Raw genomic sequence first — 15701 nt, 5'->3', positions numbered from 1 at the left:
GTCGTTGTTAGAGATTCGAGGGTAAGGGACTGGTTGTGGCTAGGGAAGATATTAGCACCCCTAGCGCACCCTACCGAGGTAAGCTGCTTTGAGGTTTGATGTGATTTTAAAAGCGTGTTTGTTTACAGGAAAGTGAATTCCTAGAATTCACTTTCCTTGTTTTCCCATGTTTGGCAACAATATGGAAAAGTAGTTAAAGGAAACTGAATTCCAGTCAAACTAAAAAAAGCAACATTAGCAAAGGAAAGTGTTTTCCTTATGTTAAAGAAAGGAAAACACTTTCCTTTTTTTTTCAACTCCTTTCATTTTCTCATACACAGTCTCTTTTTCTTCAAAATCAATTGGAAGCTGAGTAGGAACAAGAGCATTTTTCTGGACCAATTAATTTCAGGTATTTTTTTTCCTTTATGTTTTTATCTTTTTCTTCGTAGATCTGTAAAAATAATGGCATAAATTCTTTGATATTCTTGATAAATCTGCTACTGTCATATTTTTTCCATAACATTTCCATAACTCTTCATCTTATCTCATCACATTCCACAATTAAAACTAATCAAGCAACCCAAAAAACACACATTTTTTCCATGACTGTTTTCTTCTTCATGAATCACAATCGGCAGCTCAAAGCATCTAACCAAACAGGGGGGAATTTCTAACCAAACAGAGAGACAAAACCGGGGGGGGGGGGGGGGAGATAACTGTGAACAGAGAGAGGCAAAACGGTGGGGTGGGGCGATTTCTGTGAACAGTGAGAGGCAAAACGGGGAGGGCCATTTCTGTTAACATTGAGAGGCAAAACGGTGAGGGGGGGCGATCGATTTCTGTGAACAGAGAGAGGCCAAAACGGGGGGGGGGGCGATCGATTTCTGTTAACACAGAGAGGCAAAACAGGGGGGAGATTTCTGTGAACTTTACTGTGAAGCAGCCCCTCCTTGTCCCCGAATCCGGCCACCATATACTTTCTGTCAACCCTTGCTCTTTTTTTTTGTCAAGTCACAGCGTTACCAGAGCAAGTAGCAGGGGGAGAGAGGAGGAGAAACCGAGAGTGAGAGGGAACAGTGGAATGGGGGAATGAGAGAAACCGAGAAGGAGAGAGAACAGGGGAATTGGGGAAACTAGAACCGGGGGAGGGGAATTGGGGGAACTGGAACCGAGAGGAGAGGGGAATGAGAGGGGAATGGAAACACAGCAATTGGGGAATTATACAAACCGGTTATAACAGGGAAAATGGGGGAATGAATAACAGGGGAAATGGGGAATGGGAGGGGAATGAGAACAGTGCAATTAGGGAATGTTAATGGAGAATTATACAAACCGGTTATAATAGGAAAAATAGGGAATGAATATAACAGGGAAAATAGGGAATTATAGAAACTGATAGGGTGATGAGGGGAATGGGAGAATGAGATGAGAACAACAAAATTATAACAGAATCCTAATAAACATAAATTTGTGTTTTATTTTGCTTTGATTAATTTATGATTAGTGTTTGATTAAATTTGTTATATATGGATAAATTTGTGTGACTATGCCGGTAATTATATGGATTTCATTGCGCAATGTCTATTTATCGTTGAGAACTTATGAAATGTATAATTTTCAAAACGATTTTATCATTGAGAAATTGAATGTTATGGTCTTAAATATTTTATATTAAATATTTTATATATATTAGATAAACTTGAAAAAAAATTAATTTATTAATAAATTATTTTCCAGTTTATTTTTCATAACATAACCAAACCAAACAATGAAAAGTATTTTCCAGTTCATTTTTCATAACAGTACCAAATATCAAAAAATACTTTCCTGAAATTCACTTTTTATAAAATTCATCTTAAAAAAAAACAACTTTCCTACAAACAAACAGAACTTAAAATTTAAAATATTAATCAAATTTTTAAAGCTTTAATAAATTATTTATTAAATCCCACAATAAATATAGAAATATGTTCTTATATTTTTTACAAGAGTACAACATGATTTTATTTATCCTGGCGATATTCAATCATATTCAAATTAATCACTTTCTTTTGTCTTTTCGATTTTATAATTTCATTATCTTTTACTCATGGTCACACATTTACAACATAACATAAATTAAAAAAAAAGTAATTTAAATACATATCCTATCATGTAAAAATTAAAAAAAAAAAACCCCTAAAAATCTAGGAATTACAGAGGAAGAGTTCCAGGTCTGCAGGAACAGTGCGACGCGTCTTCTCCACGCGCGGCCGACACTGGCGGCGCGTGGGTTCACGCACCGCCGCAGGAAAAACCCAAGAGGCAGGGCGATCTGGGACGTTTTCTCCTCCTCTCCCTTTCTGCACTGGCGGTGGGAGGTAACGTCACCTGCAAAGTCAAAAAAACGCAACAAGCAGTGGTTTTTATTTTTTCTTTCTTTGTTTTCAGATCGGCTTCTCTTCCTTCAGGTCTGCCAACTCTGGAGCCGGGCGTTGCAGCCGCCAACGGACCAGGCGTGTGGATGACTGGATCGGCAACTTCCCTCCTCCCATTTCATTTCTACAACGGCGGTGTCGTCCGCCGCTGCCATGGTTGTGACTTGCGAGATCGGCGCCCATCCAAGTTTTGGTTCTCTCCCCCTTCTTTACTATCCTTTGGCCTCCCTTCTCATTTCCTCATTGTCTCTGTAATGAGCTGCTGGAGAAGGGATGATGCTGCTGCTGGCCGGTTGATGGTGCTTGGCCGAGAGAGGGTCTGAAAGTCTGTTGATGAGGGAATAGATGGCATTCCCGGTTGGGAGGTTTCAGTCGGCTGAGACGGGGGAATGGAGGATCTGAAATGGCCGGGGGTCCTTGGCTCTCTGGTTCTGGGAGAGCAAAAACCAAGGACCCCGGGGACAGCAGCTGCGTCTTCAAAAATGAGGGGGGGGGAGGGGGGCTGCGTCTCCTTTTTGCTTCAAGAGGGAGAACGGCGGCTGCTGTGGTTTGTGTCGGTTTGGGAGAGAACCAGCTGCCAAAGGCGGAAGCGGCCTCTCTGTGTATTTGTGTGGGGTTTCTCTCGTTTTTTGGTAAATGGGGGTGTGGCGGCCTGCTCAATGTTTTTGCCCAAAAGAGAGGAGGGGGCTGCGGCTTGGAGTGGCAGCTCGGATGAGGGAGTGTTGGCTTTTTAGGTGAGGGAGAGGAAGACTTGCCCGGCTGAAGGGAGAAGAAACCGAAAATCAAAACCCCCTTCAGCCAGGGGTTTCTCTGGTTTTAGTTCCCCGAGAGAGGAAGGGTGGCCAGCTGCTCCTCCTTTTGCAAAGGTAGGGGGCAGCCTCTTTTTTGGTCTCCAAGGGTGGCGGTCGCAGGAGAAAGGGCTTTAGGTTAAGGGTTCTTTGTGGGTTTTTCCTTTTTTTCTTTGCTCTCTACTGTTCCTCCTCTTTCTTGAACCCCCCCCCCCCCCGCGGTAAATTTTTCTCCATTTATAGGTAATAAAATTTGTTATTTTTAATGCTTGGTCCCAAGCAACTAACAAGCAACTAAAAAACAAATTGGTCCCTCAATTTTTTTTTTCATATTTGGTCCCTTGTAAATTTTGATTTTTTTGATTTTTGAATTTTTTTTTGAAAACAATCAATATCAACGTCAACTCAACAATGAAAATCAGTAACTGTAAAATTTACGCGTTAAAAGTTAAACGGGTTCAAAATACCTTTAAAAATTTAAATTCTTTTGAGATGACGTTGAAAATGCTAAAAATGATGCAAATATATCAAAATGCATTTTTTGGGGGTTTTCATTGCTTTTTTGCTATTTTTGGTTTTTTCTGAAAATTTATCAAAAACATGGATAAAAAATTAGGTAGCAATAACCCGTATGAGGCTTTTTTTTCCAGCTCCCGCGGTTAAAACTTCTCAAGTTGACCATAAAACTACTCATCTATTCTCTTCTTTAAACCCTGAAATTACACATTCAAGAAAGTCATACCATAGAATTCAAAGCAGCAAATATTCTTGAGCTGATCAAACCTTTATCGAAACCATAATTGTTGGACTCTGATCACCTCTCATAGTTTGTTCCTTATTGATGGTTGCCTCATTTGCTGTTGAAGAAGTGGTCTTCAATGCTGAAAAGATTGAGTCAAGATTATCTCCAATAAGTTAGGAAGTTAGTTACAAATAGATGCTATAGAACAACTCCTTTTCTGTTAAAATCTTGTCATTATTTTTCTGAAATTTGTTATCAGAACTCTTGTATAAAAGAGGGATTCAATCAATAAAAGAAGGTATATTTCAGTCACAATAACAACTATACTATATTGTTGGTTTTACTCTGTTCTTTAGTGTCTCTATACTGTCAAAAACAACATATTGGTATCAGAGCATAATTGATTTTAAGGGACCAGTTTGAGTGAAGAGAGTAATCTGTGAGGAACCCTTTTCCACCAAAAATACAAACACCTAAACCTCCTATCATTTTTCAATGGTATCAAACATTTATTCTCTTGTATCACCACCAGTATTTACTAGTGAAAACTATCAGATGTAGGCTGTAAGAATGAAAACATAGTTACAAACTTGTGATTTTTGGGATGTTGTAGAACAAGAACATGATCCACAACCATTTCTTGCAGATCCTACTCTAGCTCAAATAAAAAATCATCGTGAGGAAAGAGCCAAGAAGTTCAAAGCTAAAACATATCTTTACTCTCCTGTTTCTGAAACAATATTTCTAAGAATCATTGCAATTGATACGACCAAACAAATATGGAATTATCTTAAAGAGGAATTCCATGGAAATGAGAGAACAATTTAGATGCAGGTTTTAAATTTGAGAAGGGAGTTTGAGATGCAGAAGATGAAGGAATAAAAAACAATAAGAGATTTCTCTAACAGATTACTTTCCATAGTCAACAAAGTAAGATAATTGGGGTAAGACCTTCCTGATAAAAGAGTTGTTGAAAACAATTCTTGTGACTTTACCTGAAAGGTTTGAGTAAAAAATATCTTCATTAGAAGAATCTAAAGATCTGTCAATTTTTTTTTGGCAGAATTGCTCAATGCTTTACAGGTACAAGAACAAAGAAGAACAATAAGGCAAGAGGAGTCCATGGAAGGAGCTTTTCAAGCTAAAATGCAAGTTTAGGAAGGAGACAAAGGTGTAAAGAACAAGAAATATAAAGGAGCCGATAGCAGCAATAAAAGAATTGGAAACTTTCTTCCTTGTCAACACTGTAAGAAAACAAATCACTGACAAAAATATTGTTGATGGAGACCTGATGTTAGATGCAGAAAATGTAATCAATCGGGACACAAGGAAAAGATTTGCAAAAGCAGAACTAATCAGCAAGAAGGTGAAGCTCAAGTTGCTGATCAACAATAGGAGGAGCAGCTGTTTGTGGCCACTTGCTTTGCTAGCAAACATGCAAGTGATTGCTGGTTTATAGATAGTGGTTGCACAAATCACATGACGATTGATGAAAATCTATTCAAGCAACTTGACAAATCAAGTGTCTCTAAAGTCATAATTGCCAATGGTGAATATATTCCTGTCAAAGGGAAAGGAACAATTGCTATTGAAGGAAATTCAGGTATAAAACACATTTCAGATGTTTGTTTTGTACCTGAAATTGACCAGAATATGTTAAGTGTAGGCCAGCTTCTTGAAAAAGGATCCTCAGTTGTGTTTAAAGATAAACATTACTTAATTTATGATCCTGATTAGAAATATTCACTATAAAGATGAAAGGAAAAAGCTTTTCACTAGACTGGATGGAAGAGGAGTCAGTTGCCTTTTCAAACACAACAAATCAGATAGAATTGTGGCACAAGAGGCTGAGGCATTTCAATCAAGCGACGTTGGTGCATATGCAGAAAAAAAAGATGGTCCAAGGAATGCCAAACCTGGAAGAAGAAATCTTAGTTTGTACCTCTTGTCAATATGGCAAGCAGAACATACTTTCATTTCCTCTAAACAAGGTTTGGAGAGCAATAGAAAAGCTTCAGCTTATTCATACTAATGTTGCTGGACCTTTGAAGACAATATCTTTAAATGGAAGCAGGTATTATATTGCTTTCATTGATGATTATACAAGAATGTGTTGGGTCTATTTCCTAAAGTTTAAGACTGAGGTAGCAAATGTTTTTCTGAAGTTTAAAAACTGGATTGAAAATCAAAATGGTCATAAAATTCAGGTTGTAAGATCTGATAATGGCACTAAATACACTTCAAACAAGTTTGCCAGGTTTTGTCATGATGTAGGGATTGAACATCGATATACTACACCTTACACTCCTCAACAAAATGGTGTAAGTGAACTAAAAAATAGAACAATCATGGAGATGGTAAGGTGTCTATTATTTGAGAAAGATTTACCCAAAAAGTTTTGGGCAGAGGCTGTGAACACTGTAATTTTCTTGTTGAATAGGCTGCCAATAAAAGCATTACAAAACAAGATTTCATATGAAGCTTGGCACGGTTATAAACCCTCACTCCAGAATTTAAAGATTTCTGGATGCTTATGTTTCACTTATGTTCCTCAGGTGAAAAAAGATAACTTGATAGAAAGGCTGAAGCTAATATTTTTATCGGTTATATCAATGTTACAAAAGGCTATAGAGTTTTTCAATCTCAAATAAAAAAAGGTGATAGTTAGCAAAGACATCAAGTTCATTGAAACCGAAAAGTCGAACTTCAAAGATGTAGAAAGAAGTGCAAGTAAGGAGATTGTGCAAGATCTTGGTGATTATGTTGATGAAGCACCAGTCAGAGGAACTATATTGCTTGATGACATTTATCAAAGCTGCAACGTAGCTGTGTTGGAGCTTGCAGAATTTAAAGAGGCAAAAAACAATCCAAAATGGATTGATGCAATGAAAGAAGAGCTGAGGATGATTGAGAAGAATCAAACATGGAAATTGGTGGACATACCGAAACACTGAAAACCTATTGGTGTAAAATGGATTGATGCAATGAAAGAAGAGCTGAGGATGATTGAGAAGAATCAAATATGGGAATTGGTGGACATGCCGAAACACTAAAAACCTATTGGTGTAAAATGGGTTTACAAAACAAAACTGAATGCAAATGGCACCATCAACAAACACAAAGCCATAATGGTAGTTAAAGGTTATGCATAGATTTTTGGTGTAGATTTTTCAGAGACCTTTGCACTAGTGGCACGACTAGACACCATTAGAATGCTACTAACAGTTGCAGCTCAAAAAGGCTGGAAAATATTTCAACTTGATGTGAAGTCTGCATTTTTAAATGGCTATCCGCAGAAGGAGATTTTCGTGGAACAACATAAAGGATTTGTTGTTGGAGGTGAAGAAGAAAAGGTTTCCTTATTGAAGAAAGCTTTATATGGATTGAAATAGGCTCCAAGAGCCTGGTATAGCAGGATTGATGAACATTTACTCAAACATGACTCTAAGAAAATTTTGAGTGAATCAACATTATACATCAGAAATTCAAATTCTGATTACATTGTGGTTTCACTCTATGTTGATGATCTATTTGTTACAGGAAACAATCCAAGAATGATAGACCAATTCAAAGCAGAAATGATGAAGGTCTTTGAAATGACAAACCTCGGTGAAATGTCTTATTTTCTTGGCATGGAAGTGCAACAAAACTAGCGTGGGATCTTTATTGGCCAACATAAATATGCCAAAAAGATTCTAAGAAAATTCAAAATGGAGGAATGCAAATCAATGAATATGCCTATAAACTTAAAAGAAAAGTTCTATAAAGAAGATAGAGCTGACAAAGTAGACGAAACAATTTACAGAAGTTTGATTGGATGTCTGATGTACCTCACAACAACAAGACCTGACATCATGCATGTTGTAAGCTTATTATCAAGATTCATGCATTGTGCAAGTGAAGTTCACTTTAAGGCTGTAAAAAGAATAGTGAGATATATCAAAGGTACACTAAATTATGACATTCAATTTAGTTGTGTTGAAAATTTTAAGTTACAAGGATATGCAGGCAGTGATTGGGCTGGCAGTTTCAATGACATGAAGAGCACTTCTGGATATTGCTTTAGTTTTGGATCAGGAATTTTCTCCTGGTGTTCTAAAAAACAAGAAATTATTGCACAGTCTATTGCAGAAGCAGAGTATGTTGCAGCAACTGCAGCTACAAATCAAGCCTAATGGCTTAGGAAGATCTTAGCAGATTTAGACATGAAGCAAAGGAAAGCTACTAAGGTTGATATTGATAATCAGGCCGCAATTGCAATATCTAACAATCCAATTTTCCATGGCAAAATGAAGCTTTTCAAGCTTAAGTATTATTTTCTGAGAGAAGTTCAGAAAAATAACAAATTACAACTGATTTATTGCAAGACAAAAGACCAACTTGCTGATATGTTAACTAAGTCCTTATCTAAAACAAGTTTTGAAACTTTAAGGGACAAAATAGACGTTTGCAACGAAAGATGCAAGGAGGAGTGTTGATGGCTGCTAAAGAAGTGGTCTTCGATGTTGAGAAGATTGAGTCAAGATTATCTCCAATAAGTTAAGAAGTTAGTTACAAATAAAGCTGTTATAGAACAACTTCTTTTCTGTTAAAATCTTATCATTATTTTTCTGAAATTTATTATCAAAACTCTTGTATAAAAAAGTGATTTAATCAATAAAAAAAATATCTTTCAGTCACAATAACAACTATACTATATTGTTGGTTTTACTCTGTTATTTAGTGTCTCTGTACAGTAAAAAACAACATTCCTGCTGATCATAAGTCCCGCTTGCTTTGATGTGATCATTATTGGGACTTGATCAGCTGGCCTGCGCTGGCCGAGCAAGTGTCCCGCAATGGAATTGAGGTATGTTGTGTAGATCCTTCACCTCTTTCTATGTGGCCTAATAACTATGGTGTTTGGGCTGATGAGTTTGAGAGCTTGGGGCTTGTAGATTGTTTGGACAAAACATGGCCTATGACTTGTCATTATATTGATGAGCACAAGACGAGGCATCTAGACCGTCCATTTGACTTGGATAAAATAGTTCTTATGGATTGGAGAGATTCCCATCTGGGAAATGAACCTTATATGCGAGCTAGCAATTCAAGGCAGGCTTCCAACATTTTTGTATGTCATGCCAATTGATTCAAACTTGGTATTTTTAGAGGAGGCTTGCCTGGTTAGTAGGCCGGCATTATCTGACATGGAGGTTAAGAGTAGGATGGTAGCAAGATTAAGGCATTTAGGAATCGAAGTGAAGGATGTTATCGGGGATGAGAAAGCTTCAATTGCGATGGGGGGACCTCTACCAAAAATCCCTCCAAGTGTGATGGCTATTGGTGGGGCTTCAGGGGCAATCCACCCCTCAACTGGGTACATGGTGGCTAGAACAATGGCTTTATCCCCAGTTTTAGTAGCTGATGTTATTGTAGAGTGTCTTGGCTCAACCAGGGTGATCAGGGGAAGACCACTTTATCATAGAGTGTGGAATGGCTAGTGGCCTTTAGAGAGGAGGTGTACAAGGGAATTTTATTCTTCTGGGATGGGGACTTTTTTTAAGCTTTGATCTTAATGTAATTTGGAGGTTCTATGATGCTTTCTTCGAGTTGGATCCCTATTACTTTCAAGGGTTCCTCTCCTCAATGTTATCTCCTAGGGAGCTTGCTTCATCTGGCTTATCTTTATTTTGTAACGCCTCAAATCAATGTAGGTTTGACTTTGTTGCAAAGTGTCCTGAGCCCATGGTTAGAATGATGAGCAACTTGGCACGTGAAATAATTCGAGGATAGAAAGTTGCACTTGTTTGTTACTGAATAACAATGATTTTGGAATTTATATATCCAAAAGGAAAATGATTCTTGATTTCATTTCCCATCTCTTGCTATGCAAATCTGTAGAAATATCCTGAAATTCATTTTATCACTTTGTTGGCTATGTCTCAATTTTGGAACCCAAATTTGAATTTCAGTTGTATGATGCCATTCTTACCACTGAAAAGGACGGACCCCATACATCCTTGCGAGTTTGCCAGCAGCACTTTGTCATATATGCCTCATTGGAAAAAAATATCAGGATTTTGGAAAATAGAGCTCTTATTGCTTACAGGTGAACTGCCAAGTTTGATGTTGTTGATGCAAGAATCATCAGATTGCTATTGAGTGTCCAATTTAATGTTTTTAGAAAGTTAAAAACTTTTAAGTGACATGTAATGACGGTGAGCTTTTAACGGTCATGTTTTCCTTTACGTCAACCATTCAAACAATACAGACAGTCAGTTTATGGTAGTCTGCAAACTGGGGATGATCCTTTTCCAGGATGTAATTGCATGGTTTTAATCCAAGAGATGGGGGGTGATCAACAAGCTATCAAGTATATGCCAGAGTGATCATAAAGTGGATAATAATGACGGTGATGGGGGGGTGATCCTTTTCCAGGATGTAATTGCATTGTTGCAGGCTAGTGTTGGAGTGTTGGTGTTTAATGTAGATAAAATTCTTGATAGATCTCTTGCGTAAAGGATTCATTTGATCATGGTGTTAATTGCGACCATGCAAGTGGACTGTTAGTGTTATTTTCTTGATAGATTTCAGCATTCCTCGCATGTTACGGTTCTGGTTTATAGATGATGTTTATCAGTTAATACGATCTGTCAAACTGTTAGTGTTATTTCCATTAAATCTTAGGGTTTGATCTGTCAAACTGTTAGTAATGTAGTTTTAAAGAGTACTAATAACTTGAGATCTCATGCTTTAAACACCATAGGAATCTAGCCTAATCAAGCACTTGCTAAAGGTTCTAGTCCTCCAAGCAACAAGCAAAATGCAAGCCCTGGCACAAAAGTTGGTGCATCTGATAAGCCTAAAACTCCCAAAACTGAAAAGAAGAAACTGAGGCAATCCATCGGAGAAGAAATGAAGTGCAGTTGATTTCTTGATCAGAATAAAGAAGATTTCTCCCGTAGAGACACCGAAAGAAGAATAACAGAGGAGCTAGTGACGGTGGTGGAATGTGAAAAGTGGATGGAAGTTGAGGGAAGGGAGGAAAGAGTGTTGATTAAAAGTAGTGAAAAACCTGAAAACAGAAGAGTAGGTCCTTAAAGAGGAACGTTGTCAGTTCATCGAAGAAGGCAGTTGAGGTGAGTATGGTTCAGGAAAGTGTGGGAGGGACAGTGGAGGAAAGGGGCTGTGAAGAGGCTGAGAAAATGGTCTAGGAGGTAAACATTTATCATAAATGGCTGCTTCTATGTGCTATGTGATTATGACATTTCTGATGTTCTTGTTATTACTGCTCCTGCTTAACTTGAAATCCCATCACAGGAAGTAGGCATTTTCTAAGAACTGGACTAATTTCAAAACATAGGTGAGGCCATTGAAGGTAGCATGAGTTCAAATTCTTCTGTTCCTCTTTCACCAAAATCTGCAAGAACAGAAATGAGTTTCAAAAAGTTTTGCGACATTGGACATGTATAAGAGTATCAACAAATGTAAAAGAGATCTCTCTTACCCATGGCCAGCCATCATCCAAATCATGAATTGCGGCATGAAAATTTGTAGAAAAGCACGTACCACAAGAACTGAGGGTTTGGTTATCTTTGGAGATGATATATACTGTGACAGCATAAACTGATAACAAATGAACGTGGGTAGAGAAACGCACAATTTGAGATCAGAGGACAAACAGTGTCGTAAGAACTTACAGACAAGGAGCCAGATCCAAATTCCATGTAAGGTCGGTAAGCGGTGAGCGCTTTCGATGCCATTCTGCTGGCTGCATGAACTGTACTAATGCGGAACATTCTTTTCTTCTCGTACCTGTGCATGATGAAGCCATAACAATCAGATTGCAATATGCTCCATTTCTTTTGATAAGAAAACTCATCCAACTTTTTGCCAAAAAATCAAATGTATTTGAATAATCAATATTTAATGTCTATTAATATGATTTCCACTGATGCTAGCAAGTTAAGTGATATGTAGTAATGATTTGTTGCATTAAATGTGTTTCCATATGATTTTGGCAGCTCTGAAGTTCTGAAACCTCATCAAGTGGTTGGTATTATTCTCATGAATCCTGGGAAATTCAGTTTTTTGGCTCTAAACCTTACCTTCGAAGCATGGTGGAAATTTCGTTTGACTGTTGAAAATCTAAGCCACTCTTGACAACCTTATCGAGCTCGAGAATAAGTTGGTAGCAGTCCTGCATTTGTGATTTGCCAAAACGATTGAGCCTATGAGAACTCATATAGCATATCTTTGAAAAACCTATTCGTTATTCATAGGTCTCGATTACTAATCAATAAGGTATTGCTTCTTAGGATACTGAAATATCAAGGGATGGAGCTTGGTCGTGAATGAACATACCTCAATTGCCATGCAACCCCCTTGCCCCAGATTTGGTTGCATCGGATGAGCAGCATCGCCTAGCAGAGTCACCCTTCCAATCCCCCAGGTGTAGATCATGTCTCTATCATAAATGTCCCTTCGTAGAATCATATCCTCTTGTGTTTCTGATATTAGTTCAACTACTTCCTTGCACCAATGTCCAAACAAATTTAGCAGCCTCTTCTTCTTTCCTGCAGCATTCGAAGACTTTAATTTTTCGGTTGAAGCCAAGCATGTCAAAGGAATCATTTTTATTGCAAGCATACACACGCGCAGTTCAGAGATTTGCCTCTTGGAGGATCTGTGTTATTAGGAGGCTCCTTGTGGAAAGCATACCATTGCATCTTTCCATTTCCAACATCTGAAGCAACAAAGTACTGGTTCAATCCTAAGAACACCCGATACCTTCAAACCAGACACCATCACAAACAGTCCCGATATTCATACACATGTCAAACTAAAAGATTATCTAAAACTATACCAAAATCTAATATCGTCGACATGATGAGACCAATTCACGTACCCAATAGAGTCAACATAATGTGGGACAAAGTTTGCAAGTCCACTATAGCATGTATAATCTGAATATTTTGCATCCTCCTGCCCAAAAAGTTTTGACCGAACCTACATTATCGGCAACACATATACAATTAATGTCAGAGTGTAAATCAAAGAGAGAAATTTATGGAAGAGGAGAAGCCTACTTTTGACCATATGCCATCTGCCCCAACTAAAACATCACCATCATAATGCTGTCCATCCTCAAGGATCACTGTAACCTGTGATTCACCAAAAGATGCCAGGGATCAGTATTTGTGCTTGTTCTTGCAGAAATTAAGATTTTAATACATGATCATACCTTGTTAGAATCTTGCATGAAGTCAACAACTTTAGATTTGTTTCTTACTATGTCTAAACCAACACCGTTGAGTAAAATGTCTTGCAATGCCATTCTACATATAACAGAGGTAACAGGGAGTCCTCTCTTCATAGCATGATTCAAGAGATTAAATTTAATAAACCTGCAAAACTTAATCTTAATATCGATCAATTACAAATGATTAATTTTCCGCTGATCTAGTTGTAAAACTGACCAAGAAAATTTTGAATATTTGTTGTGCATCAGCCCACTTATCACATGTCAACTTTCCCAATCAAAGCACAGTGATGCAAATTTTCAAGCAATGAAGGAAAATCTCATTTACTTCCATAACCATTAGCATCCATGAGCTAATACTGCCTTAACAAGATATCAAAATTAAATAAGATTTAACCAAAATCTGTAGAGGGATCAACATTTACATACCATTTACCTGAGACGCCATCTGCAACGCCATTGATGCGGTCACCAGTAACACAGCCAGCGTCCATAATTTGCTTTGCAACATTCCCATCAATAACCTGCAAAACTGCCAAAGCACTACTCAATAATTGAATAGGACCCCTGTGCCTACCCTCCCCTCTTACTGCACTCAAATCCTTCTCAAACACCTTCACGTCATATCCTCTATGTTTTGCTGCTAAAGCCAAAACCAATCCCCCTATACCCCCACCAGCAATCAAGATCCTGAGCCTCCTCTTCTCATCCCTCTCTACACATGAAGAACCTTGATTACAACAACTTGCCCTTTCACACCTGACAACAAAGCTGCTTCTTTTGAATCTAAAGTCCACAAAACCAGTATTGCAATTCTTGTAATGGTAATAGCTAGAACTCAGACAATGAAATGTTGCCATTGGTGATTTGATCAAGAATGAAAAAAGTTGGTAACTTTTGGCTTTTCTAGCTTGCTTTTTGCACATCAAATGCAAATATATAAAGGTCTGTCACTGTTTTTGCACCATTTCTGTAGTATTGGGTGATAGAGTCAGCATCTAAGATGTGGTCTGATTCCAAACCCCACCTGGTACCATGAGAAGTGGCGTAACAGGAAGTATAGAAATTGTCCACAAAGCATGTGCAGATGATAGAAGTTTGTGTCCGAAAATAAGACGAAGTGATAAGTAATAATTTAATTTTATTCGTATTAATGCAGGTGTGATCTATATTAAAATATCTTTTCACTAAAAATTAAAATAATCTTATTCCTTTAAAATAAGGTTACGAAGACTTGAATCCTTCACAGAATTTATTTTTTTAGTGCATGTTGTTTGTGGCATCGAGATATGAACAAGTTATGGGGGCACTAGGCTTGAATTATAGAGTTTTGTTATTTGGAAACTTTAAGCCTAGACGACAAACATTTGTAATTACAAAATTGAGCTCTGTTTGACAAGTCCACCTAGTAATTTTTTATTTGTAATTATAAAATTTAGCAAGTCAATCTAGTATTTTTTTATTCAAAATCTAATTTGAATACTGTTTGAACTGGATATATATATATATATATATATATATATATATATATATATATATATATATATATATATGAAAATGATGGCATTTTAATCTATTCATTCTGCAACCCAAACCTTGGGCATTATTGATTTCGGGTTAGGTCTTGAAATTATTATTGTAATTTGAAGACTTTCGAATTACAATCGTAATTACAAGACCTAACCTGAAATCAAGGCTTGATTGATAGAGTTTTGCTATTTGGAAACTTTAAGCGTGGACAACAAACACTTGTAATTACAAAACTTTGCTTTGTTTTACAAGTCAATTTAGTGATTTTTTTTAATTTAAAACCTAATTTGGATAGTGTTTTACATTGAACTGGTTATATAAAAAAAATCACTAAATTGACTTGTAAAACGGAAAGTAGTTTTGAGCAACCTTATGAAAACCTAAATATTTGGAATTATTGATTTTGGGTTAGTTCTTGTAATTATGATTGTAATTTGAAGACTAAAGACACATATTAATTATTTTACTTGCGCTTTGTTGCACGTCATATATTTGTTTTAAAAAAAATTGGATATGCAAGTTATTTCTGTGTGTTTTATTACATAAAATAATTCAAAAAGCTGATATAAACATCTAATTAAATAAATCAATAATCATCTATATAAATAAATAAATAAAATTTATTAACAATAACTAAAAGCAAAACTGAAAAAAAAAAAAGAAATAGATATAGGTTAAGATATTTGATCCCAGAAAATGAGACATTTATCCGGTTGTGTTTACTGAATTTATTTATTAAAATCAATAAAATATAATAGAAATAGACATACACATGAAACTGATTGAATAAAATAAAAGAAAAAAAATATTATGCAATGTCGAACATGTTAGAAATATTATCTAAAAATAAATATTTTTTATTTTTAAAATAAATTTCATCAATAAAAAAACAACAAAAAAAACATTATAGATGAATCAAATATCTTCAAAAATTAAATACACAAAAAACAAATTTTGTTTTTTAAAAAAAAACCCTTCGTTCAAAAAAGGCTTGCAAA

At 36.6% G+C, this 15701-nt stretch overlaps 1 protein-coding gene and 1 pseudogene across 2 annotated transcripts; one reads left to right on the top strand and one right to left on the bottom strand.

Moving 5' to 3' along the window:
* The first annotated feature begins 8614 nt into the window (after positions 1-8614).
* On the top strand, positions 8615-10416 carry LOC112325858 (capsanthin/capsorubin synthase, chromoplastic-like; annotated as a pseudogene).
* Positions 10417-10562: 146 nt separating this feature from the next.
* On the bottom strand, positions 10563-14296 carry LOC18094985 (zeaxanthin epoxidase, chloroplastic). Of its 2 annotated transcripts, none has more exons than XM_024592955.2 (10): positions 13603-14296; positions 13156-13318; positions 13001-13075; positions 12820-12920; positions 12586-12701; positions 12276-12487; positions 12020-12111; positions 11612-11726; positions 11419-11537; positions 10563-11331 (listed from the first exon to the last, which is right to left on the bottom strand). In XM_024592955.2, the coding sequence occupies exons 1-10, from the start codon at positions 14097-14099 to the stop codon at positions 11322-11324; spliced, it is 1500 nt and encodes a 499-aa protein (XP_024448723.1). In that variant the 5' UTR covers positions 14100-14296; the 3' UTR covers positions 10563-11321. The 2 variants fall into 2 exon arrangements, with proteins under 2 accessions (XP_024448723.1, XP_006369457.2); XM_006369395.3 differs by having other exon boundaries at positions 11419-11522; positions 13603-14292.
* Positions 14297-15701: the final 1405 nt, after the last annotated feature.

Source organism: Populus trichocarpa, chromosome 1 (genome assembly GCF_000002775.5).
Source record: "Populus trichocarpa isolate Nisqually-1 chromosome 1, P.trichocarpa_v4.1, whole genome shotgun sequence".
Taxonomy (NCBI): Eukaryota; Viridiplantae; Streptophyta; class Magnoliopsida; order Malpighiales; family Salicaceae; genus Populus; species Populus trichocarpa.
Note: the sequence above shows the minus strand (reverse complement) of the source record. Positions and strands in the feature narration are given on the sequence as shown.